Genomic DNA, 23,335 nt, shown 5'->3' with positions numbered 1-23,335 from the left:
TTACAGTACTGCTGTCATCTCATCACTTTGGGCTTTTCTATAAAAGAACTCAAGCAGCAAATAGCGGGGCAAATAGTACAGACAATTCAACCATTGCTACTGTCGACACAAGAAATTGTCTTCCACTACTTTCTTTCGCTTTTGTAAAAGGAAACGCCACCGTCGATAGAGTTACAGTACTCAGGCAAGCTTCTGCACCACTGCCAATAATTTTTTATACGTTTTTTTCAATGGTATGCTGTCTTACAGTGACAACGGCAGGAACGTACCTAGCCATCGTGGCGAAACTCTTGCGATTTAGATTTAGAGCATCAAATGCTTCACGAACCAACTTATCAACGAGAGTGGGTGGCCTAAGTATTCGTCTTTTTGCTATAGCACTAATCACTCTTCTGGGTTGGATTGTTACTGCTGTTCTATTTCTTAATCGAACCTTGCGTTTTGAGCTAACGCTGCCACTTGGTTTCGTTGCGTTGAGCAATCCTCTAACGTTCACTCTAACTTCACGGCCTTTTCTGAAAGCGTTTCAAAATTTCAAACATATGGCCTGCTTCAAAATTGGGAGACCCATCCCAATAGAAGACGTCATCAATGACAGCGAATCTCTTATTACTTCACGAGCTCCAACAAGTGAAACCATTGACTGAAACAATTGTTGTGTGGACGTAGCCTGTGCCTTTTCGAAATATTTTGTATTCCATTTCGAAAATGCAAGGAAAAGGTGCTGTTCAAAATGGGAAGACCCCTCAAAATAGAAGAACTGGCCTCCGAAAGTGCAGGAGTACTCGTAGACAGCTGCATGAAATAGAGCACGGGTACAGTAGTAGAGTTGCATGCTAGTATTTGTTTCAATGTCACAATTTTTGTCTTTCCTCGTGTTTTGGTAAGCTTTTGGTGTTTCGAAAATTTAGTTACAGTGATGCAAATCCAAAATGGCTATTGACTGCGGATTGTTTGTGGCCAATCAGCGTATCATAATTGATATCTTTGCATTGAACGTCTACCCTAGAGCGCAGGAAGCGCATTGGAGCACATAAAAAGAGGGAACCAACTGCTGCACACGTGAGCCCACGTGATCTGCGTCATCAACGGTTGGTAGAGGAGGATTCTAAAATTTAGCAGACGGAAGCAGCGACCAAGCCGGTTGGTCTCGGAGCCGATGATCTCTGTTAAGCCCACAGAAACTTCGTCTGATTCTGCACCAACACTTGGCTCTGAGCAACGACACTTCAACAACGAGTCTCTGTGTAGCAAGAACGGCAGCGCTGTATAGTCTGAGAAATACTGAAACCATGTTGGGAGAAGGCACTGCATTAACTCTAGTTTTTCCTATGCTAATCATTTTGGGCAATATGACTGTCATAATTTGGCGTTGTTTGTCAAAGAAGGAGCAACGAAGTAGCATACCGTCCATGCTCGTCCTAAATCTGGCCACCGTGGACTTCTTCTACGGAGCTGCACTGCTTCTATTTCACTTGTTAACAAGCAGTTTGCTCTGTGTCGCTTGGCTTTCACCAAATACTGCAACGCTTGATAATGCGTCGGTATCCGTGCTTCGTCCGATTCGGGCGCATAACCGAGAAACGAGGTCTTTTTACGAGATCTAAACAAATGTCAACTGAAGGTGTGATAAAGCACCTTCGATAATACCAAACAACGCACCTCGACGGCCTTTTGAACGGATTTGCTACGGATTTGCGGCACGATAACGCACGTTAGGCTACGGCAAAAGAGTCTCTACAGACCGCAGAAGATGACGAAAAATGCGACTATGCAAGCAGGCGACATCTACGACTACGAAAACTACAATCGGTCGGTTTGGCTGTTGTGTAACATGTCTTGGGGTCTGATCTATAACTACGACTATGACTCGACAGATGCGACCTTGAAGCAAGGCAACGTTGTTTGGATCATTCTCTCCGTTCTAATCATTGCCGGCAACTTGACTGTGATAATATGGCGCTGCAGAGCAAAGCGGGAGCAACGAAATAGCATACCATCGATACTCGTCATCAATCTGGCTGCTGCAGACTTTTTTCTGGGTATTCAAATTTTCCTTTACGTTCTTTTGTACAGCAATTGGCTGTGCTTTGTTTGGAATAACAAAGCACTTATGTCATCACTGTGCATTATTTGTGGATTTTTTGAGACTACGTGCATTTACGTTTCTGGCATGATAAATGCTACAATAGCTTTGTATTACGCAGTGGTAATGTTTGAGAGGTGTTGCTGTGTACGGCGGCTTTCACGTACACAAGTACTCGTTCTCCTTTGCATACAGTGGATTATCAGCATTGCAGTTGCCATCTCAGCTGTTTCAGTGAACGCCTTTGTCTATTTCAATACCACCAATCAATTTCCCAGTACTCCAGGGAGTATGTTGATCTATGAAGCCAACACAGCGACTTGCGTTCCATTAAATTTCATCTTTTCACAGCTTATTTTCAACAAGTTCTGGGAGAATACTACTGCTGAAGTAGTTGCAAACGTAGGGACAATTATTTTTTCATTCCTGTGCCTTTTAATGGTAGCAACGGTGGGAACATACCTGGCAATTTTGATAAAGCTATTGCGGCTAAGAGTATCAAGCACGTTGCCTCCAAGTCTATCAACAAGCCAATCAACAAGCACAAGGAGCCTTAGTTTTCGTTTAGCGACAATAGCGGTCATCACACTTTTTGGTTGGACATTATACTTTATTTTCCTGTCCGTTTTTCCTGGCGCGGAATTTGGGCAGATGCTACCGTACGGCTTTGTTGCATTGAGCAACCCCGTCACCTTCACTCTACTTTCAAGACCATTTTTGAATGCGCTTCGAAAATTCAAGGAAAAGGTGTTGTTCAAAATTGGAAGGGCTGTTCCAATAGAAGATATGGCCTCTGATAACGAATCTCTTATTCCTACACGAGCACTACCGAGCATCAGTCAAGAGAACTACTAGTAGTACAGCTGCCACGAAATGGAGCATAACTACGTTTGCACGTGTTAGTACTTCTTTCATGGTCACGAGTTTGTACCTTTCATGTTTTTTAGTAATTTTGGCTTTTGATAATTTTGCTAGAATAAAGCAGATTTAATTGCTGTTGACGCGGATTTCTACATTTTATCAGCAATCAGAATTAGCCCCCTTTAGCTATGAGCTCGACACCGTCTTCCTTTTTCTCTTACTTTACCTATTTTAATTTTGCTACTGACATATATTTTCCGTTAGTAAAGAGGAGATGCCCTGAACGCATTAGCAATTTTGAAATCTTGCTGATTAACATAGACACACGGTAGTGGCAGTGGTGGCTTATCTTCACCGAAAAGTGAAAGCGTTGCCGGAGCTGCCAAAAATCTCACAATTGCCATCGCAATTCCCGTATTGATCGTTTTCCTTTGTCTTTGCTTTCAAGATGAAAAAATTGCCTATCCCTACAGCCGCTGCAAACGCTTACATTAACTCTTCGGACGCTTTCTTTTTCTTCTGTAACAACTCCCGAGGTCGGGTCTCGAACGCTGACGGCGACTCGTCAGATGAAATCTTGGAGCATGGTAACGTGTTTTGGTTTATTCTCTCTATTTTCATTATTGCTGGCAACTTGACTGTTATAATATGGCGTTGCAGGGCAGCAAGGAGAGAGAAGCAAAATAGCATACCATCAATACTCGTTATCAATCTGGCTGCTGCAGACTTTTTCCTAGGCATTCAAGTTTTCCTTTACGTTCTATTGTACAGCAACTGGCTGTGTTTCGCTTGGACTTCACCAAATGACAAAACACTTATGACAGCATTGTGCTCCATTAGCGGATTCTTCGAGACTGCGTGCATTTATGCTTCCGGAATGATAAGTGCTACCATAGCTGTCTATTACGCAGTGGTGGTATTTGGCAGATGTTGCTGCGTACGACGGTTTTCACGATCTTGCCTACTCGCTCTTCTTTGCATAGCATGGATTGTCAGCGTTGCTGTTGCCATCTCAACAGTTTCAATAGTATTGAGCTACAGCTTAAACATTGCAAAAAATGTCAATAAGATTATCTCACTTTATTCAAACAGTTCAAGAATGATCGACACGGGATTTTGTCTTCCAGTGACCCATACTGTTTCGGTATTCTTCCGTTCAGGCTCCTTGCTGTGGCACCACGAAAACGCTCATGCAGCAGTTATCAAAGTAGGAGGAATCCTATTTTCAGTCATGTGCTGCCTGATTGTAGCAACAGCAGGAACATACCTTGCAATCTTAGTAAAGCTGTTGCGGCGAAGAGCATCCAGCACTTCGCCATTAAGCCTCTCAGCAAGCGTAGGAAGCCTTGGTTTTCGTTTAGCCGCTATAGCAGTCATCACCCTTCTTGGTTGGACGTGTTACGTTATTTTGCTGTTTGTTTACCCCCAGTTGGTTTTGGGGCAAACTCTGCCGTACGGTTTTGTTGCATTGAGCAACCCCATCACCTTCACTCTACTTTCAGAGCGATTTTTGAGACCATTTCGAAAATGCAAGGAAAAGGTGCTGTTCAAAATGGGAAGACCCCTCAAAATAGAAGAACTGGCCTCCGAAAGCGGATCTCTTATTGCTACACGAGTACCAAGCACTACTCAGGAGTACTCGTAGACAGCTGCATGAAATAGAGCACGGGTACAGTAGTAGAGTTGCATGCTAGTATTTGTTTCAATGTCACAATTTTTGTCTTTCCTCGTGTTTTGGTAAGCTTTTGGTGTTTCGAAAATTTAGTTACAGTGATGCAAATCCAAAATGGCTATTGACTGCGGATTGTTTGTGGCCAATAAGCGTATCTTAATTGATATCTTTGCATTGAACGTCTACCCTAGGAGCGCAGGATTGGAGCGCAAAATCTATAGTCAATGTTGCACAGACAGACGTTAGGACACAAATTGGAGCACATAAAAAAGAGGGAACCAACTGCTGCACACGTGAGCCCACGTGATCTGCGTCATCAACGGTTGGTAGAGGAGGATTCTAAAATTTAGCAGACGGAAGCAGCGACCAAGCCGGTTGGTCTCGGAGCCGATGATCTCCGTTAAGCCCACAGAAACTTCGTCTGATCCTGCACCAACACTTGGCTCTGAGCAACGACACTTCAACAACGAGTCTCTGTGTAGCAAGAACGGCAGCGCTGTAGTCTGGGAAATCTACACTGAAACCATGTTGGGAGAAGGCACTGCATTAACTCTAGTTTTTCCTATGCTAATCATTTTGGGCAATATGACTGTCATAATTTGGCGTTGTTTGTCAAAGAAGGAGCAACGAAGTAGCATACCGTCCATGCTCGTCCTAAATCTGGCCACCGTGGACTTCTTCTACGGAGCTGCACTGCTTCTATTTCACTTGCTAACAAGCAGTTTGCTCTGTGTCGCTTGGCTTTCACCAAATACTGCAACGCTTATGACATCGTTATGCATCGCTACTGGAGTTTTATACAACACATATGTATTCGTGTCTCCAGTGATTGGTGCAACTATTGCATTCTATTATGTAGCTGTGGTTTATGGCGGATGCTGCTGCATACGAAAATTTTCACGCCGCGGCGTACTAGTCTTCCTTTGCGTAGATTGGTTTATTGTCCTCGTTATTGTGACCTACTTCGAAATAGTAACATATGATCGCTTGCATCCTCCATTCGATGCCAAAATGCAAGAAATATATGACATAGACGCGGCGACTAATCGACTAATACCCAGCAATTCAACCATTTCTCTCATCGTCCCAGAGAATTGCTTGGCAATAGACGTCAACGAAGGTCTTCTATTGTTTGTTGTTATTTTAGTATGCTGCTTCATAGTCATGACAGGAGTAGCATACATAGCAATTGTGATCAGACTATGTCGACTTGTAGCGTTGGATAAAGCAAGAAATTTATCAACGAAGGTGGGAGGACTCGGTTTTCGTCTTATCGCCACAGCCGTGATGACTTTTCTGGGCTGGACGGCTGCTGCTATTTTATATTTCATTTATAATGAAGGGGTAGTGGTACCTAATATTCTTGTTGCATTGAGCAACCCTCTCATGTTCACTCTAACTTCACGGCCTTTCCTGAACGCACTTGGAAGACTCAAACAAAAGGTGTGCTTCAAGATCGGAAGACCCACCCCAATAGAGGATGTGACCAATGACAGAGAATCTCTCATCGCTACAAAAGCTCCACCAAGTGAAACCACAGAAACCGCTTGACTAGACAAGGACCGATGATTTTGCTATTGCATAAGTGAAATGGCTTTTAGAGATAGGTATTTCAGAAAGATAAAGCATGACGCAGTCTTTCAGTTTTTTTCACGTTACTCTCACTTTCAAATTCTATCTGTGGCAATACCACGACTAAATCGTGTCGCAATTCCCTTACAGGTCGTAGTCTAGTCACTGTCTCGTCGTTGTCTCGTGTAGTACAAGATGGAAAGCGCGTCTATGCCCGCAGCAACCGCTGGCAGTGAACACTACGACGGCTTCTTCGACACTCTGCTGTGTAACAGGTCTCGGGGTCGCCACCGGGGTCAGGTCTGGAACATCGACGATGACTCGTCAGATGAAAGCTTGGAGCAAGGCGACGTTTTTTGGTTTCTTCTCTCCATTCTAATTATTGCTGGCAATTTGACTGTCATAATATGGCGCTGCAGAGCGAGGAGGGAGCAGCGAAATAGCGTACCATCGATACTCGTTATGAATCTGGCTGCTGCAGACTTTTTTCTCGGCATTCAAATTTTTCTCTTTGCTCTCTTATACAGCAATTGGCTGTGCTTTACTTGGGTTTTACCAAAGAACGTAACACTTATGGAATCATTGTGCGTCATTTGTGCATTTTTCGAGACTACGGGCATTTATGCCTCTGCCATAATCAGTGCCACTATAGCTTTCTATTACGCAGTGGTGGTGTTTGGCAGATGTTGCTGTATACAACAGTTTTCACGTGGCTACGTACTAATTTTCCTTTGCATGGCGTGGACTATTGTCGTCTCGCTTGCCATCTGGACAACAGTACTAACATATGATTGGTTTGGACCTGTGTATAACGTAAAGACTCAAGAAGTTTACAACACAGAGAGACAAAGCAATCAACCTATTCCAGACAATTCCACTTACGCCATAATCGTCACGACAAAGTGCCTTCCTCTAAGTTATCTTTCTTCCGAGTTTCTCCTCATGTTTCATCGAGAAAGCGCTTTTATTGGAGCCGAGGGAATTCCTTTTTTAGTCATGTGCTGTCTCACGGTAGCGACAGCGGGAACATACCTCGCTATTATGATAAAACTATTGCGACTAAGAGCATTGAGCACTTTGCCACCGAGCCTATCGTCGACAAGCACGGGTGGCCTTGGTTTTCGTCTAATTGCTATAGCGGTCGTGAATCTTTTTGGTTGGACGTCTTACGCTGTTCTGCTGTTTCTTCTCCCTGGCTTAGTTTTCGGGCAGATTCTGCCGTACGGTTTCGTTGCGTTGAGCAACCCCGTCACTTTCACTCTACTTTCGAAACCGTTTATGAGAGCTGTTCGAAAATTCAGGAGGAAGGTGCTGTTCAAAATTGGGAAACCGATCAGAATAGAAGATATGGCCTCTGAAAACGACTCTCTTATTCCTCCTTCACGAGCACCAGCAAGCACTCAAGAGTTGGACAGCTGAAACGGAGCTTCGCCCGGTAGCGTTCGCATGTTAGTGCACGTATGTATGCTTTCACGGTCCCTGTTTCTGTCCTTACTCGTTTCTTAGCGAGTCTTCTCGCATTCAGAAGGTGTTGCGTCTCCTTATTCCTTCTAAGCATGAGCGTTGGGTAGAGAAAAGCGTGGTAAAGGAGAGATGAGTCAACTAAAAGTTTCATTCATTACCCATCTAAACGATTAGGCCAAGAGGGGCTTCGAAATTTCGATTTTCCTCAAAAGGGGCCCCGATTTTCTAAAAACAAGCCTAAAGAATGCTGATCATACATTAAACAAAGGACGACGGTCGTTTGAAGGGGTGAAGCTTTTGGCGACGTCCGAAAAGGCTGAAGTTCCTATCATGTGACTCGTTGATGGTAACGATTTTTCTGGAGCCCGGCTAAACATATGGCAGAAATGGACAGAAATGGACGGCGGTGGAGGCAGTTCGCTAGGAAATCATAGTCGTATCTATCGTTCAGGAATCAGCACTCCTGACCGAAGGCGTCCACGAGGGCGTCACGTCGCGCCAGCATGAAACTCACGTGATGAAAACACGATCGACGATGAGACTCCATCTCCTCGTCTGCTTCGAGCTCGCCCTCTTTGCAGCAGGCCAAACAGCAGATCAAAAAAAGAACGTCCTTTTCATCGTCGTCGACGACCTTCGCCCAAGTCTCGGCGCTTACGGCCAAAAATGCGTCCACACGCCCAACATCGACAAGCTGGCGAAAGAATCGCTCGTATTCGACCGCGCCTACTGTCAACAAGCCCTCTGCGGCCCGTCACGCAACTCATTCATGACGGGACGGCGTCCCGACACGACGAAATCGTGGAATTTCATCGATCACTTTCGCGAGCCGAGCGTCGGTCTCAACTGGACGTCGCTACCGCAGTACTTCAAGAACCACGGCTACTTCTCGTCGGGCGTCGGCAAGCTCTATCACCCGAGTCTCCCGCCGCAGAACGATCCACCCTCGTGGTCGAATCTCGATCAATTCCCGTACGTCTTCTCGAAGCCACAAACGTGCCCGAACGAGACGATCTGGTGCGCGCTACCGTCGAACGGGACCTACTTCGCCGACGTCAATTCGACGGCGGTTGTGCGCGAGCGACTCGAGTACGTCGCCAAAACGAAACAGCCCTTCTTTTTGGGAATCGGATTCCTGAAGCCACACCTCTCGTGGAGATTTCCCGAGGAATTTTTGAAGAATTATCCAAACGTCGATGAAATAATTCCGGCGAAACATCGTCTCCCGCCCGACGGAATGCCGCCCATCGCCTGGCACGGATGCCTACCGGAAAATCATTATTCGGACCTACACTATCCGCCGTTCAATCGAACGACGCCGTTTCCGATCGACGTTCAGCAGATGATGCGTCGCGCCTACTACGCGGCCACGAGTTACGTCGATTCGCTTGTCGGCGAACTTCTCGAGAGTTTGGATAGTCTTGGTCTGGCCGACGACACGATCGTCTCGTTTCACGGCGATCACGGTTGGCAATTGGGCGAGCACAATGAATGGTGTAAAATGACGAATTTCGAATTGGGGACTCGCGTGCCGCTCATGTTTCGCGTGCCGTGGAAAAAGGCGTCGATGGGGAAACGAACGATGGCTCTTGTGGAGCTCGTTGATCTTTATCCGACGCTCATCGAGCTTGCCGGACTTCCGCCGGCGAGGGAGGAGAATTTGGAAGGGAAGTCGTTGGCTGCTTTGTTTGACGACGTCAGTCGAAGCGTTAAGAACGCTTCCTTGTCGCAGTATCCGAGATGTAATCCGGATCCTGACGTTTCGAAGAAGGACAGTTGCAAGCAAACGAATCGAGCGGAGATCCGCTACATGGGTTACAGTATGAGAACAGATCGATATCGGTACACGGAGTGGGTTAAATGGAATGGGACCGATTTGAAGCCTGAGTGGAATGATCAAATTGGCGTTGAGCTGTACGACCATCAGAACGACGATGAGGCCGACTTTGACGCATTTGAAAACGAAAATATCGCCTCAAAAAATCCTGACGTGGTGAAAGAGCTTAGCAGAAAATTGCATGAGCTTGTTGGTAGCTGATAAATGTACAGTACTCCTGTCTCTATTGCGCAAGTTTAGGGTTATCCCTTGACGTCAGTTGTTTGTTGCGTAGGCTGATATCATTTAAATGATTAAATTACGAAGTCCGTCTATGATTGGGTCGCCGCGCTATCCAGTTTCAGTAGGGAGAGAGATCCTTTCCCTAGAGTGAGAAGCTATCTCCCGAAGTTTATGCGAAGCTTCATAACGTCAAGCTCTTGCTTTTAGATTTTATTTGATCAAACAGAAGATGGAAAATGCGTCTCTACTCGTTGGATCTGGAGATGAACCTCACAGCAACGCTTCTTACCTTCAAGCTCTTGCTCTTAGACTCTATTTGATCATACAGAAGATGGAAAATGCATCTCTACTCGATGAACCTGACAGCAAAGCTTCTGAAAATCTGCTGTGTAACAAGACATGGAACGGCAAACATCATATGGTCATAAATATGAACGGTGACTCCTCTTCGGAAACGATCCTGCACGAAAGTGTTGTTCTCTGGCTAATTCTTGGCTTACTAATCATTGCAGGCAACTTGACTGTCGTAATTTGGCGTTGCCGAACAGGCAAAGACCAACGGTATAGCATACCATCAATACTCGTCGTTAATCTAGCTGCATCAGATTTTTTCCTCGGCGTTCAACTGATTCTGTATATCACGTTGTACAGCAATTGGCTCTGCTTTCTTTGGCTTTCGCCAAATAGCACAACCTTGATGAAATCTTTATGCTCTATTTGTGGAATTTTGGAAACAACGAGCATTTATGCTTCCGTTATCATCTCTGCTACGATCGCCTTCTATTATTCAGTGATTTTAGGCGGATGCTGTTGTATGAAACATCTTTCGCGTCGCGGTGTCATGATTTTAGTTTCTATAGAGTGGATCACTGTCATTGCTGTCGCCAGCTTGACAGAAAAACTGTTATTTGATCAGTACGGCTCTGTATACCAAATGGAAATGCACGACGATCCTACAAGCGCAATCAATTTTACTGAGAACATTGCTGTGATTGGAACAGTAACGTGTCTTCCCCTAAGTTATGCACCTTACTCCAATCCTGCTTTGTTCACTATTTTTCTAATTGTGTACTTCATCATGGCTGTAGCGATGTTAACATACATGGCAACGCTAAGAAAACTGACTCTATCTAGAGAACCAAAGCCAAGACTGAAAGGAGATGATTTTCGCCTGATTGCTATAATTGGGCTCACTTTCCCAGCCTGGGTCTCTTTTATTCTCGTCCACTTCTATCGCACGGAATTATTCTTTGCGCAGATGCTACCGTTTACTGCCGTTGCATTGTGCAATCCCATCATATTCACGTTTACGTCACAACCATTTTTAAAGTCAATCAGAAAATTCAAGCAAAAACTATTTTTCAAGATTGGCAGACCCACCCGAATTGAAGACGTGTCCAATGACAGCGAATCTCTAATTTCTACAGAGGCTCCACCAAGTGACAGTGAAGAGTAGTAGTTCACAGGAAAGACAAGACATCTACGTTGTATTCAGTGTTGTCTATGCATCAATGCATGAGTCTAATGAACTTTTGAATCTTTTGTTTGTTTGTTTGGCTGACAGAAATTTTTTGTCTATGGCATCTAGCTGCTCCTCGGTGAGCAATGCTCGTCTATCTCCCACTCTACACGGATTACCTTAGCTCGACATACTACTATAGTCTACTGTACGCAACAGCTGTGTGGAAAATTATGCTGCAGAGGACGATTTTCTTAGACCTGGGACTGTGTCTCTTACCTCGCAAACAACCAAGGGAAGCGCGATGACAGAAACTGTTTCTCAAGGGATCCTCGACTTCCTGCGCAATGTAGGCCTAAAGAGCGGTCAGATAAACGACAACGCTCTCGGCGACGTCCGAAACGTTTCATGTGCTCTTATCTTATCCGGGATCTTATCGTGAGCAAATGGGCGAAACCAGAGAGGAAACTACCTCAATTCCTGAACAATATGCTAATGCTTCTCTGCTGTGTAACAAGGAGCGAGGTATTGTCCTGAGTTTGGACGTCGACGCCTCACAGAATGTCAACACCTTTTGGCTAGTTATTTGCTTGCTAGTCATTGTTGGCAACATGACTGTCATGACATGGCGTTGTTTATCGAGAAAAGAACTTCGATATAGTATACCATCAATACTCGTCATGAATCTTGCCATTTCAGACTTTCTCTTCGGAATACAATTGCTTGTTTATGTCTTGATGTCCGGCGATTGGCTATGTTCTGCTTGGGTCTCTCCAAATAACGTACAACGTATGACATCACTGTGCTCTCTTTGTGGATTTTTAGAAACTACAAGCATATTTGCTTCTGCCATGACTGGCGGGACAATTGCCTTGTATTATGCGGCTGTATTTTTTGGAAGATTATCCCGCACTGTTCGCTTCTCAAGTGTCTGCATAAAAACTATGTTATGCACAGAGTGGATTATTGCTCTGATTGAGAGTATGACTGTGGTACCTTATCAGTTTGGGCCATATCAAGTGAAAACACAAAGCAGACCTAGTCATTCAACGTTTTCTGTTATATTTCCAGGGAAGTGTCTATCTGTAAGCAAACTTCACCTTTTTTCTGCGAATACAAAGTACAGTATCTTACCAGTAGCAGTCGTTTTTCTAGTCATGTGTGGTTTTGTACTAACAACAGCAGGAGCATACATAGCAATTGTGATAAAAGTATTGCAAGCTAGAGCATCAAGCGCTCTACTAGCAAACGTGTCAACAAGTGTGAATAGACTCAGCCAGCGTCTTGTTGCTATAGCGGTGATCACTCTTCTGGGTTGGATTACAGCTGCTGCTTTCTTCTTCGTTAACTTCTCAGGTTTTTGGGTATCGGTGCCGTTTGCTTTTGTTGCACTGAGCAATCCTCTTACGTTCACCCTGACTTCACGACCCTTTATGAACGCGGTGAAAAAATTCAAACAAATGGCGTGCTTCAAGATCGGAAAACCCATTCCAATAGAAGACGTGACAAATGACAGTGAATCGCTTCTTCCCACTGGACTTATACCAAGTGACACCGACACAAATTGACTGCAGCAAAAACTGGTACTTGTGACAAAAGATATCTATTTTGCGCTGCGTGCTTCTTTATATGGATCATTTTGTTATTGCTTTCATTAATCAATGTATGGAACGTGCTGTGTTTCACTGTCACGGCTGTATCAGATCCTACCGTATAGGGGTTACTTCTACGCTGATTCGCATTGCTGCGGTATGCTTAATCGAATACCTAACATTTTCGTTTGACTCAGCGATCAGCTCACTGGGAAGTCAAATAAGTGAGGGTCTAAATGTACGTAAATTACGTATTAGCGTTGCAACCACTTAGTCTGTAGTCCATTCAGAAATTGATTTATTAGTAGCACATCTCATGGGCCTCTGTAGCCTCTTCCACGCCCTCGCCTTCGCCCACGTCCTCGCCCACGGTCTCTATGATACATGGGGTGCTGTCGCGCTGCGTGATGCAGCTGAACGAGCGGATTAGGAACCGGATCGCAGAAGATGCATCCTTGATAACGAGTCTCGCCACCGGATAGCGTGGGCTGTCGTTTAAATGATGAAATTACGAAGTCTGTCTATGATTGGATCGCTACGCTTTCAATAGGGAGAGGGATAGCGATATCATTTTCCCTAGAGTGAGACAAGGTGCTGTGTTCAAGGGTTCAAAATTGGGAGACCCATGGGAATAGAAGATCTGGTCTCTGAAAACGAACCTCTTATTTCTACGCGGGCATGACCAAGCAGACAGCTAGCTCGACGGAACTTGGCCGACGGCATTTGCATGTTACGTAGACGTACGCTTTTACGGTTCCTTACTCGTTTTAAGTAAGAGACGAGTCAAGTAAAAGCCTCGTTCAATACCCATCTAAACGATTAGGCGAAGAGGGACTTCGAATTTCGATTTTCCTCGAAAGAGGCCCCAATTTTCTGAAAACAAACACAAAGAATATTAATCATACGTTAAACAAAGAATAGTGATCGCTTGAAGAGCTAAGCTTTTTGCGACGTCCGAAAAGACTCAAGTTTTTGTCATGTGACTACGATTTCTTTGGAGCCCGGCTATTAGGTACCCAAAGAAAGCTTATGGAAAATTCGTCTATTGCTGCACCAACTGTTGTTCCTGAACGATACAACTATGATTTCTTTAACGTTTCTCCGCTATGTAACGAGACGCGAGGTCGCCGGGGTCTAGTCTGGAAGGATAACTACGGTGATCCTGTGGATGCATCCGCCTTGCAGGATGGCAGTGCCATTTGGCTGGCTCTTAGCTTACTAATCGTTGCCGGCAATATGGCTGTCATACAGTGGCGCTGTTTATCGAAAAAGGAGCAACGGAATAGCATACCATCAATACTTGTCATAAATCTCGCTTTTGCGGACTTTTTTCTCGGAATTCAACTTTGTGTGTATGTCTTGATGTCTGGAAAATTTCTCTGCTCTGCTTGGGTATCACCCAATGACATACCACTCATGATGTCACTGTGTGTTATTTGTGCCTTTTTGGAAACTACGTGCATATGTGCTTCTGCCATGCTTGGCGCCACGATTGCTTTTTATTATGCAGCTGTAGTTTTTGGCCGATTCTTCTGTATAAGACCCTTTTCGCGTCGCTGTCTAACAGCGTTTCTTTCTGCAGAGTGGATTATTGCTGTCATAGTTGCAACCTGCAATGTCATATTGACATCCAATCATTTTGGGCTCGCATACACTGTGAAAACGCAAGAAATAAAAGATGCAAACAACGTGACCAATCGACTAATTCCAGACAATTCAACCTTTGCTCTTATCTCCCCAATGGATTGTCTTCCACTGCTTTCCTATAGTTTTCTATTTAGTAAAATTGGCTCTTCTGGCATGGACGTTCATTTATTACCAATACCAATCGTTTTTGCAATCATGTGCGTTCTTGTACTAATAACAGGAGGTACATACATTGCAATTGTGATAAAGCTATTGCGACTCAGAGCGTCAAACGCCATACCAAACCTATCGACAAGTGTGGGTGGACTTGGTTTCCGCCTTGTTGCTATAGCATTGATCACTCTTTTGGGTTGGATTACTGCTGCTGCTCTCTTTTTTACGTTCTCTTTACGCTTTGGGCTAACGCTGCCGTGTGCTTTTGTTGCGCTGAGCAACCCTCTTACGTTCACTCTCACTTCAAAACCTTTTCTGAAGGCAGTGACAAAGTTCAAACAAATGGCATGCTACAAGATTGGAAGAACCATTCCCATTGAAGACGTGATCAATGACAGCGAATCCCTCATTTCTACTAAAGCTTTACCAAGTGACACTAACTGACTGCGGCAAAAACTTTTTGTATTCCTTGTGGGCTTATGGGTTAATTAATTAATAGGGAACATAGAATCTTTTCATTAATTTGTTTCAACATCTAAGACGTTGCTTGTCCAGCAGAATACGTAAGTAATTATGCACAGGACCATCTGCATGCCGTGACAGCAAAGACTACACTTGCGACGACGAGGCCGACTTCAGTGCATTTGAAAACGAAAACATCGCCTCAAAAAATCAGTACGTGGTGAAAGAGCTCAGCAGATAATTGCACAAACTTGTTGGTAAACGTTCACATCTATACAGTACTCCAGTACCTATTGCGCACATTTAGGGTTATCCCAGTTGTTTGTTGCGTGGGCTGGTGTCATTTAAATGATTACATTACAACGTCGGTCTATGATTGGGTCGCTGCACTATCCAGTTTCAATAGGGAGAGATATCGTTTCCCCAGCAGAAGTTGACCAAATCACTACTACGGATAGACGAAATGGAAAAAGACCCGACATCTCTGCCTGCAGCAACTGCTGGCTTTGAAAGCGTCAACATCATCCCGGGATACGCGTACCTCACGTGCAATACATCGCAGGGCATCGTATGGGATTTGGACAGAAACGCCACCGACAGACACGTAAACGAAGTGTACATACTTTGGCTCATTCTTTACTCAGTCATCATCGCTGGCAATCTCGTCGTCATAGTATGGCGTTGTTCGAGAAATCGCGACCAACGAAACAGCATTCCGTCAATGCTCGTCATCAATCTAGCTGCCGCAGACCTGCTCCTCGGCGTGCAATCACTCATCTTTCTCCTACTCTACACCGATTGGCTCTGCTTCGCTTGGCTCTCACCGAACTACACGACGCTCATGACATCACTCTGCTACATTTCTGGACTAACCGAAACTGGAAGCATTCTCGTTTCTAGCATGCTTACAGCCACTATCGCTTTCTACTACGCAACGGCCGTGTTTGGACGATGTTGCTGCGGAGGACGGTTTTCTCGAACATGTTTCATATTCGTTCTCTGCACAGAGTGGATTATTGCGGCTGCAGCGGCCGTTGCAGCCAAAGAGATATCCGCCGACTTCTACACGAAGTTGTACACCGTAAAAACGCAGGACGTTTATCTCGCAAGCAATGCCAATGATCAACTTATCCCAAACAATTCGACCTTATCAGTCATATTTCTGCAAAGCTGCATTCCAATTAGCAATGCTCTCTTGATACTTCTGCCAGGTAATTCCATAGACGTGGAGTCAGAAACAGAAGGAGCCGTATTTGGAATCATGTGCATACTGGTGCTACTAGCGGCTGGAATTTACCTGGCAATGGTCGTGAAAATGGTACGACTACGAGCATCTACCACTTTGACAATACGATTTGGCGGGCTTGGCTTTCGTCTCATAGCTATAGCGGTTATCAGTTTCCTGTGCTGGGGTGCGTTCATCGGTCTAGCCTTTTCATCTTATTCATGGTTAGTGCGAGTTTTACCGTTCGCTCTGATTGCACTCTGCAACCCACTTACCTTTACTTTAACGTCGACGCCGTTTCTGAAGGCCATGAGACAATGCAAACGAATCGTCTTTTTCAAGCTTGGGAGGCCTATTCCAATAGAAGATGTGAGTATCGACAGTGATTCTCTCATCCCTACGCAAGCTCCGCCAAGCGACAGCCTAGAGTAATTTCTAAAGGCAAATGTCTGAACGATATAGAACTTGTGTGCATGGCTGCTTGAGTTAGTCTAGTTTCTACTCTACCTATTTACGGTTTAGTTTAGGTATAGCGCACTCATGCATGCTAAATTAATAATAGTGTGTTATATAATACACATGAACGGACTGCGCGATAACTACAAGCCTTCTGAGAGGGACTTAATTCTGTTCGTTTTTGACAAAGCGACGTCAGAAATGCTAAACGTTTGTACCACGTGACGGGTTGATTACAACGGTAGCTCTGCGGCGAACGCCAGATAAATGAAAGCTTTGTCTACTCCTGCACCAACTCTTAGTACTGAATACTATTTCTTTAACCTTACTCCGCTGTGCAACAAAACGCGAGGTCTAGTCTGGGAAGGCATCATCGACTTTTACGGCTTCTACGACGCACTTGCGGATACATCTGTCGTTCAGGCTATTTGGCTGGTCCTAAGCGTATTAATCGTTGCTGGAAACATAGGTGTCATAGCATGGCGTTTACTATCGAAAAAAGAGCAACGGAATAGCATACCATCAATACTCGTCATCAATTTGTCTGTTGCGGATTTTCTCTTCGGAGCACATTTTCTTATTTACGTTTTGATGTCCGACCATTTTTTCTGTTTTGCCTGGGTCTCACCGAACTACATACCGCTTATGAAGTCGCTCTGCGTTACTTGTCAAATTTTGGAAAATACGTGCGTACTTGTTTCTGCCATGATTGGCTTCACAATTGCTGTTTATTACGCAACAGTATTTTTTGGCAGGTTCTGCTGTATAAGACGCCTTTCACGTTGGTGTGTTACAGTTTTTTTATGCTCAGGGTGGCTTATGGCTGTAGCTGGTGCCACATGTGATCTAGTACTGACAAAGGGCATTTGGTTTGGTTATGTGATAGAAACACAAGAAGTAAAGGATTCAAGCAGAGTGACTAATCAACTTATCCCGGACAATTCGACTTTTTCTATTATATATCCACAACGTTGTCTTCCGGTGCTTTCATTTCTACAGTCTAAACAATACCTAAACGTTGTTTTGTTGATTGTTGGCTGTTTCATACTGATGACAGCAGGAATATACTTAACAATTGCAAGAAAACTATTGAGTCTCAGCGCAACAAATTCTTCATTCACAGGTCTATCAACAAGTCTTGGTGGAATCAGTCTTCGTCTGGTTTCTATAACAATTATCACTGTAATAGGCTGGGGCGTTGCCGTGGCGTTGACGGTTGTTGAGGTTGAGAATTTAGAAATAATGCTGCCGCTGGCTGTTGTTGCATTAAGCAATCCTCTTACCTTCACCCTAACTTCACAACCCTTTATACTTACACTAAAAAAAGTCAAACAAAGATTGTGCTTCAAAATCGGGAGACCCATTCCAATAGAAGATGTGGCCAATGACAGCGAATCGCTTCTTCCCACTAGACTTCTACCAAGTGACACAAATTGACTGCAGCAAAGATTGGTACTTTTGATGACGATTATCTCTTATCCCTCTTTGGCTTGCAGCCTATGCATGGGCCTCTCGTTTTTCTTGTTTTCGTTACTATGTATTAGAAAGATGGTATTCCGTCAGATCTCTGGAGTGCAATGCTTCTAGCGTTTTTGCCAACTACAGTATTCTACGCTGTCTTCCTGAAACTCCTGCATGTTTACCTAAGTGTAAGCAACCTTTTACGGTTAAGGTACTGGGACGAGTTAGTCGCATAGCAATATATTGCAAGAACCTACAGGAGTCCACAAAATGATTAGCACTGAGGTAGTTGTCTTATGAAGGTAGCTTCCAATAAACGCAACTGCTCTTATTCAACAAACATTTAAGCGGTTTTTCTACACTGGTGAGAGCTATTTGGTGGCACATCTCAGGGGCCTCTGTGGCCTCTTCCACGCCCTCGCCTTCGCCCACGCCCACGGCCTCTATGATACATGGGGTGCTGTCGCGCTGCGTGATGCAGCTGAACGAGCGGATTAAGAACCGGATCGCAGAAGATGCATCCTTGATAACGAGTCTCGCCACCGGATAGAGGCGTGTTGGTCTTACGTCAAAACGACTAGGACAAGGAATGGCAGGCCCAACTTACTTTCTTACCTTATTGAAGTCCACGTCCACGAGGTAAAAGCTACTGCACTCGTCGCAAGGAGTGGATGACTTTGACACGCGAAAAGCGTTCTCGCACAAATGAATCAATACGTTGCATCTGAATTAAAAATACATAGTTTATGGTAAATTCGCCAATCCCTTTCTTACTTGTTGCAGGCGATTTTCCATTTGGGTCCGGACGTTGGATCGAGAACGAGATCGCCAGAGGGGCACTCCCAGCAAGCACCGACCTTATGTGCCGTCATGCTGTGCTTGCAAGTTGGATGAGTGCACATGGAGCACGTCGAGTCTTTGGACATTGCGGGAAAGGGCGGATAGTTGTAGCAGTTTGGACATACTGGAGCAGTCTAGATACAAGGGACAGTGCAAGGCAAATTTTGAACTAAGGGAGCCCCCTTCAGCAGATAACAGAAGCTCCCTGCTATGCTCACCTTTCCTCTCGTTCCTGTAGTCCACAAGACAAGTTCGAATTCGTCAAGAGGACACTTGAGCTCCTGTATCGTAAGAATTCAGTGCACTCCTTCTAACTAAGTCCTCACTGCACTCATACCTTGTATAATTTAATAGCACCGTTCTGAGGTAAACGATAGGTTTTGTCGCACGTCTTGCAGTGAAGTCGCGTCGGCTTTGCCGTCACCAACTTCATGTAGTGACGACAGATGCCACATCTGCGGGGAAAATAATGATTAGTGTGCATGGAAATAAACGGCTTTCGTACTTCGAAAGTGGTTTTCCCGTTTCGGACAGTTTCGTGAACGAGACCTCAAACAACTCGTCTAGACTCGTGACGTATTCGACGAAGTAGCGAAATTTTCTTGTAAAAATATCCAAAGTGTGACGAAGAACCGAATCAAAGTCAGCCTAAAGGAGAACCCAAATTGAAACAGGCATCACAAGGGAACGCTATAGACAAGGACTCGCCTTTCCGTGACAAATGAGATTCAGCTGCTCTTCGACGGCAGATCGCATCGTAGGCAAAACTAGATCGGGATCGATCTATAGAAAAAAAATAGATGCGTGTGTGAAAAATTCAATATCATTACTTTCTGATATCCGTGAACTAGTACGATTCCCAGCGTAGTTGGAATAAGTCTTCTACCCGACGCAATACTAACGTAGTTCCTCTCACATATATTATTGATGTGAACAGGAATGCTGGCATCCTATAAAGAAGTATAGTCCCAATAAAAAAAAGCAGACGCTTTCTTCACTGACTGTTCCAATGCCATGCTTTTCCATCAGGGTTATGAGTTCGCTTTCCGTTAGATAGTCCGGTGGACTCGTCTGTCTTTCGACCAACTTGACGTCGGCGACGTTCAGCGTGTCGCCTTTTTTGACGTCCGGCATTCGCTCGTCGCTCGGAATCGCCTGCCACGTCATGACGGCCGTGTAGCCGGGCTCGGTCACCGATTTTCCCGAGCACGAGAACAGTTCCCCGTTGACGTCCACCGTCGCCGTCGTCATGACGTAACGACAGTCGCGAGAAAGCTAAAGGGAGGGAAGGAAGCCCTCTACGATCCTCAATACTATATTATCTGTTCGATGTACCGTGGCTATAAAATGGTCCACTATGTAACGATAGAGACGCCAGGCGTCGCCTCCTAGTTCAGTTTCAGTGGCTGCGCGTAAGGGAGTGATAGGCGGGTGATCGCCAGCGTCGTGGCCCTTTCTAATAATGCAAATGAGTCAGTGTGAAACTGTCACTACGACGAGTCTTTACTTTGGAGTTTGCATGTTGCCGCTTAGGAGATCCTTGACTGTTGGCGCCCACGAAGACTGTCCTGATAATTGCCTCAATGCTCCCCTTTATTAACAAAAGAACAAGGACATTATTATGTTTCTGCTCAAAATCAAGCTCTTACTTCAAGTCAAAATTTTCTGGATAGTGAGTCGTTTCTGTTCGCGGATAGCTGATGTATCCCTGAGAAGTGCGCAAACGTTCTCTATAGGAAATAGCGAGCAAAGGTGTCGAATTGCCTGAACGTAAAGTCTCTCGGCGAGCATCATCGTATGCTGAGGCCCAATGCCGAGACCGGAGGACGCCGTACGAAGCATTTCGACGGTGTTAAGAGCAATGGGACGGGCTTTGGTTTTCTCCTTCTGCTGCACACTCAACACTCTATAACACAAAAGCTTAGTCCGGTCTTGCATAAAGACGTTGAGATCTACTTCGCCGTTTTCGATTCCTTCACTCGAGACACGAACATTTGGACCGCTTCGCGATCGAATAGTCGCACTCTGTCCCACTCGAGAGAGACCGTTTGAGAGCCAAAGGAACCGACTGAAACCTTCAAACAAAGATCAATAAAAAAACCTCCACCCCCAGATGTTGGAACTAAGGCTGAATCTTACTTTCACTGCTACAAGCCAGTACGACTCCGGCTTAAATGACTGTATCTGATCGTGACGTTCGACGCAGAAACCGAGCGTGGGCGTCTGGCAAGGGCCATACGAAATGATGGAACTGTCCAAATCGCCGTATTTTCCCTACAGCAATCAATCCTTATATATAAATGAATCTTATAAGGTTTAGGATTACTTGAAAATATCGCGTTTGGAAACGCGTAAAAGCGCAGCCTATACGAAGATCCAACTCCTGTCTCGCGTCGACGGAACGGGCCTCATTGAAATTGGGTGTGCCGAGAGTTTCCATCGCTTGGCGAATGTCCTTGTCAGTTATAGCAGAGAACTTAGCTCTGAAAACATTCTAAAAAGTAGAAAGGAGATTATAAAATACAAAAGGATCTCAATCCTTTACTTGAGAACCAGAAGTGTGCTTCATGAAAGATCCCACAGAATCAATAACCTAAGAGAGCCAATTATAAGGGTTTCGGGACTTGAAATGGATTGGCTGAGATCTATCTCTATATAGATTCATTGGGCTACCTCATAGCATATGTTCTCTCCTTCCTTGTCACAGTCGAGCCACAAGACGAGATAATCGACACCGCGAGCCTAAAATAATCCCCCTCCGTGAATTCAAATAAAGCAGACCGATGGCGCGCACCTCTTGCTGCAAAAACTTCACCATGTGAAGCTTCGGATTCGCCTCCTTTTTCTCCGTTTCGGCGTCGAATAGCTCGATCTGAAGACTAGATATGGAAATGCGTTTTCATTTTGCAGCGTTTTCTACTGGATCGACGGCGTCCCAGTTGTTGTAGCGCGACTGGAAGTCGAGCGAGAAGACGTGTCCGCACACTGACGTCATTTTGAAGAATGCTTCGCTTCGATTGAAGCGACCGGCGTACTCGTGCACCTGGCAGGCGGGACACGCGCTCTTTCGCGACTTGAAGTTGCCGTGCGAGAGAATTTTCGCGATCGAAGTGGCCAGGGACGGCTTCTCGGCGACCATGAGGACGGACTTCATTGTGGGTGGATCCCGTCAAGCACGCTACTAGGCTACAAGTGTTTTTCGATCTCCAGGGTGTTTTCTACCCCAGAAAGCATTTCAGAAAGACGGGGAGTGCTTTGTACTAATAGATCGTCGTCAATCAATTACTTACTTATCGCTAAGAGCAGCCTGCAGGAAGTCCGGCCGAAAAACTACTAAAATGTATGTCTAGCCGAACACGCGATTTTGATTTCCAGCCTGGTAAAGCGATGCCACTGCAGGACGTCGATTTCCTTCACAGGGAGGTTTTGTCGGTTTTTCCGGAGGCCGTTCTTTAACTTCTCCGGGACGAGTTCGTTGCCCCGGCGCTGTCTAAAACTTCGGTAAGAGTATGCACCTTTGAACTGACTAATGTGCGCACATCTTCGCCTCCCGATGCGACGTGCAATTGAGCGCAAACAAGCAGCAAGAACAAAAGAACGACCCGCATAGTTTTCTGCACGGATTTCACAGATAACGTGCGCTAACCAACTCCAGAGCGTCACGGACGGCTTCTCGGCGACCATGAGCACGGACTTCATCGTGGGTGGATCCCGTCCAAGCACGCTACTATGCAAGTGTACCCCCAGAAAGTGGAGTGCTTTTGTAATAGACGTTTTGTGCATAAACAATAGGTGTCTTCAATCAATTACTTACTCATCGCCAAGAGCAGGAAGTCCGGCCGAAAAACTACTAAAATGTAGAGGTTCTGTGGCTCCATTAAATTTGTGTGCGCTCGCAACTTCTACTAGCTAGCCTCGTACCCAGGCCCCTCCAGGCCCCTCCCACTCACCCGCGTGACCGTAGAAAAATTTTGAATTGATGGTCATTGAGATTCCTTCTGTACGTGATTCAAACGGCACACACCCTAAAGGTTCTTTGGCTCCATTAAATTTCTGTGCAGTAAGGATAGCCGATGGCCTGCGCTAAAACGGTTGTAAAACTTGCAAAATTCATTATCTCAGACTGAACATCTACCTATCTAATAGACCAAACCTATTGCTTAATCTGGTACGCCGCTAATCAAACGAAAATGAGTTCACTTATGAAATCCGTCTCGCAGTATGCGTCGCCTTCCAAGATGCTTACTGCAGCATCATTTTTAATTACCCAAACCCACGATTTTTATTTCCAACACCATATGCAGACGCCGACGCCGTTGCCTGACG

At 45.1% G+C, this 23,335-nt stretch overlaps 4 protein-coding genes across 4 annotated transcripts; 3 read left to right on the top strand and 1 right to left on the bottom strand.

The window, feature by feature from the left end:
• Positions 1-1,746: 1,746 nt before the first annotated feature.
• On the top strand, positions 1,747-3,077 carry LOC136190913 (G-protein coupled receptor GRL101-like). Its single transcript, XM_065979205.1, has 2 exons — positions 1,747-1,812; positions 1,878-3,077. The coding sequence occupies exons 1-2, from the start codon at positions 1,764-1,766 to the stop codon at positions 2,939-2,941; spliced, it is 1,113 nt and encodes a 370-aa protein (XP_065835277.1). The 5' UTR covers positions 1,747-1,763; the 3' UTR covers positions 2,942-3,077.
• Positions 3,078-8,035: 4,958 nt separating this feature from the next.
• On the top strand, positions 8,036-9,798 carry LOC136190807 (iduronate 2-sulfatase-like). Its single transcript, XM_065979067.1, has one exon. The coding sequence runs from the start codon at positions 8,173-8,175 to the stop codon at positions 9,691-9,693; it is 1,521 nt and encodes a 506-aa protein (XP_065835139.1). The 5' UTR covers positions 8,036-8,172; the 3' UTR covers positions 9,694-9,798.
• Positions 9,799-9,918: 120 nt separating this feature from the next.
• Positions 9,919-11,379, top strand: LOC136191051 (G-protein coupled receptor GRL101-like). Its single transcript, XM_065979340.1, has one exon. The coding sequence runs from the start codon at positions 9,944-9,946 to the stop codon at positions 11,168-11,170; it is 1,227 nt and encodes a 408-aa protein (XP_065835412.1). The 5' UTR covers positions 9,919-9,943; the 3' UTR covers positions 11,171-11,379.
• A 6,370-nt stretch (positions 11,380-17,749) lies between these two features.
• On the bottom strand, positions 17,750-22,163 carry LOC136190975 (DNA topoisomerase 3-beta-1-like). The gene is made up of 20 exons (XM_065979264.1): positions 21,930-22,163; positions 21,804-21,881; positions 21,683-21,751; positions 21,555-21,602; positions 21,336-21,503; positions 21,149-21,283; positions 20,966-21,084; positions 20,774-20,915; positions 20,659-20,717; positions 20,517-20,600; positions 20,345-20,465; positions 20,012-20,284; positions 19,840-19,959; positions 19,718-19,792; positions 19,515-19,657; positions 19,347-19,464; positions 19,228-19,290; positions 18,944-19,143; positions 18,785-18,893; positions 17,750-18,731 (listed from the first exon to the last, which is right to left on the bottom strand). The coding sequence occupies exons 1-20, from the start codon at positions 22,161-22,163 to the stop codon at positions 18,558-18,560; spliced, it is 2,532 nt and encodes an 843-aa protein (XP_065835336.1). The 3' UTR covers positions 17,750-18,557.
• Between the last annotated feature and the right edge of the window lie 1,172 nt (positions 22,164-23,335).

The sequence above is a fragment of the Oscarella lobularis genome, chromosome 9 (assembly GCF_947507565.1).
Source record: "Oscarella lobularis chromosome 9, ooOscLobu1.1, whole genome shotgun sequence".
Taxonomy (NCBI): domain Eukaryota; kingdom Metazoa; phylum Porifera; class Homoscleromorpha; order Homosclerophorida; family Oscarellidae; genus Oscarella; species Oscarella lobularis.
Note: the sequence above shows the minus strand (reverse complement) of the source record. Positions and strands in the feature narration are given on the sequence as shown.

Excerpts from the sequence above, each read along its gene's own strand:
- LOC136190975 (XM_065979264.1), bottom strand. The coding sequence starts at position 22,163 with ATGAAGTCCGTCCTCATGGTCGCCGAGAAGCCGTCCCTGGCCACTTCG. Across the intron at positions 20,718-20,773 it reads CCGAGAGACTTTACGTTCAG|GGATACATCAGCTATCCGCG; the intron begins GCAATTCGACAC and ends CGCACTTCTCAG. Across the intron at positions 18,894-18,943 it reads TGGAAAATCGCCTGCAACAA|ATGCAACGTATTGATTCATT; the intron begins GTAAGAAAGGGA and ends TTTTTAATTCAG.
- LOC136191051 (XM_065979340.1), top strand. The coding sequence starts at position 9,944 with ATGGAAAATGCGTCTCTACTCGTTGGATCTGGAGATGAACCTCACAGC.
- LOC136190807 (XM_065979067.1), top strand. The coding sequence starts at position 8,173 with ATGAAAACACGATCGACGATGAGACTCCATCTCCTCGTCTGCTTCGAG.
- LOC136190913 (XM_065979205.1), top strand. The coding sequence starts at position 1,764 with ATGCGACTATGCAAGCAGGCGACATCTACGACTACGAAAACTACAATC. Across the intron at positions 1,813-1,877 it reads GACTACGAAAACTACAATCG|ATGCGACCTTGAAGCAAGGC; the intron begins GTCGGTTTGGCT and ends ATGACTCGACAG.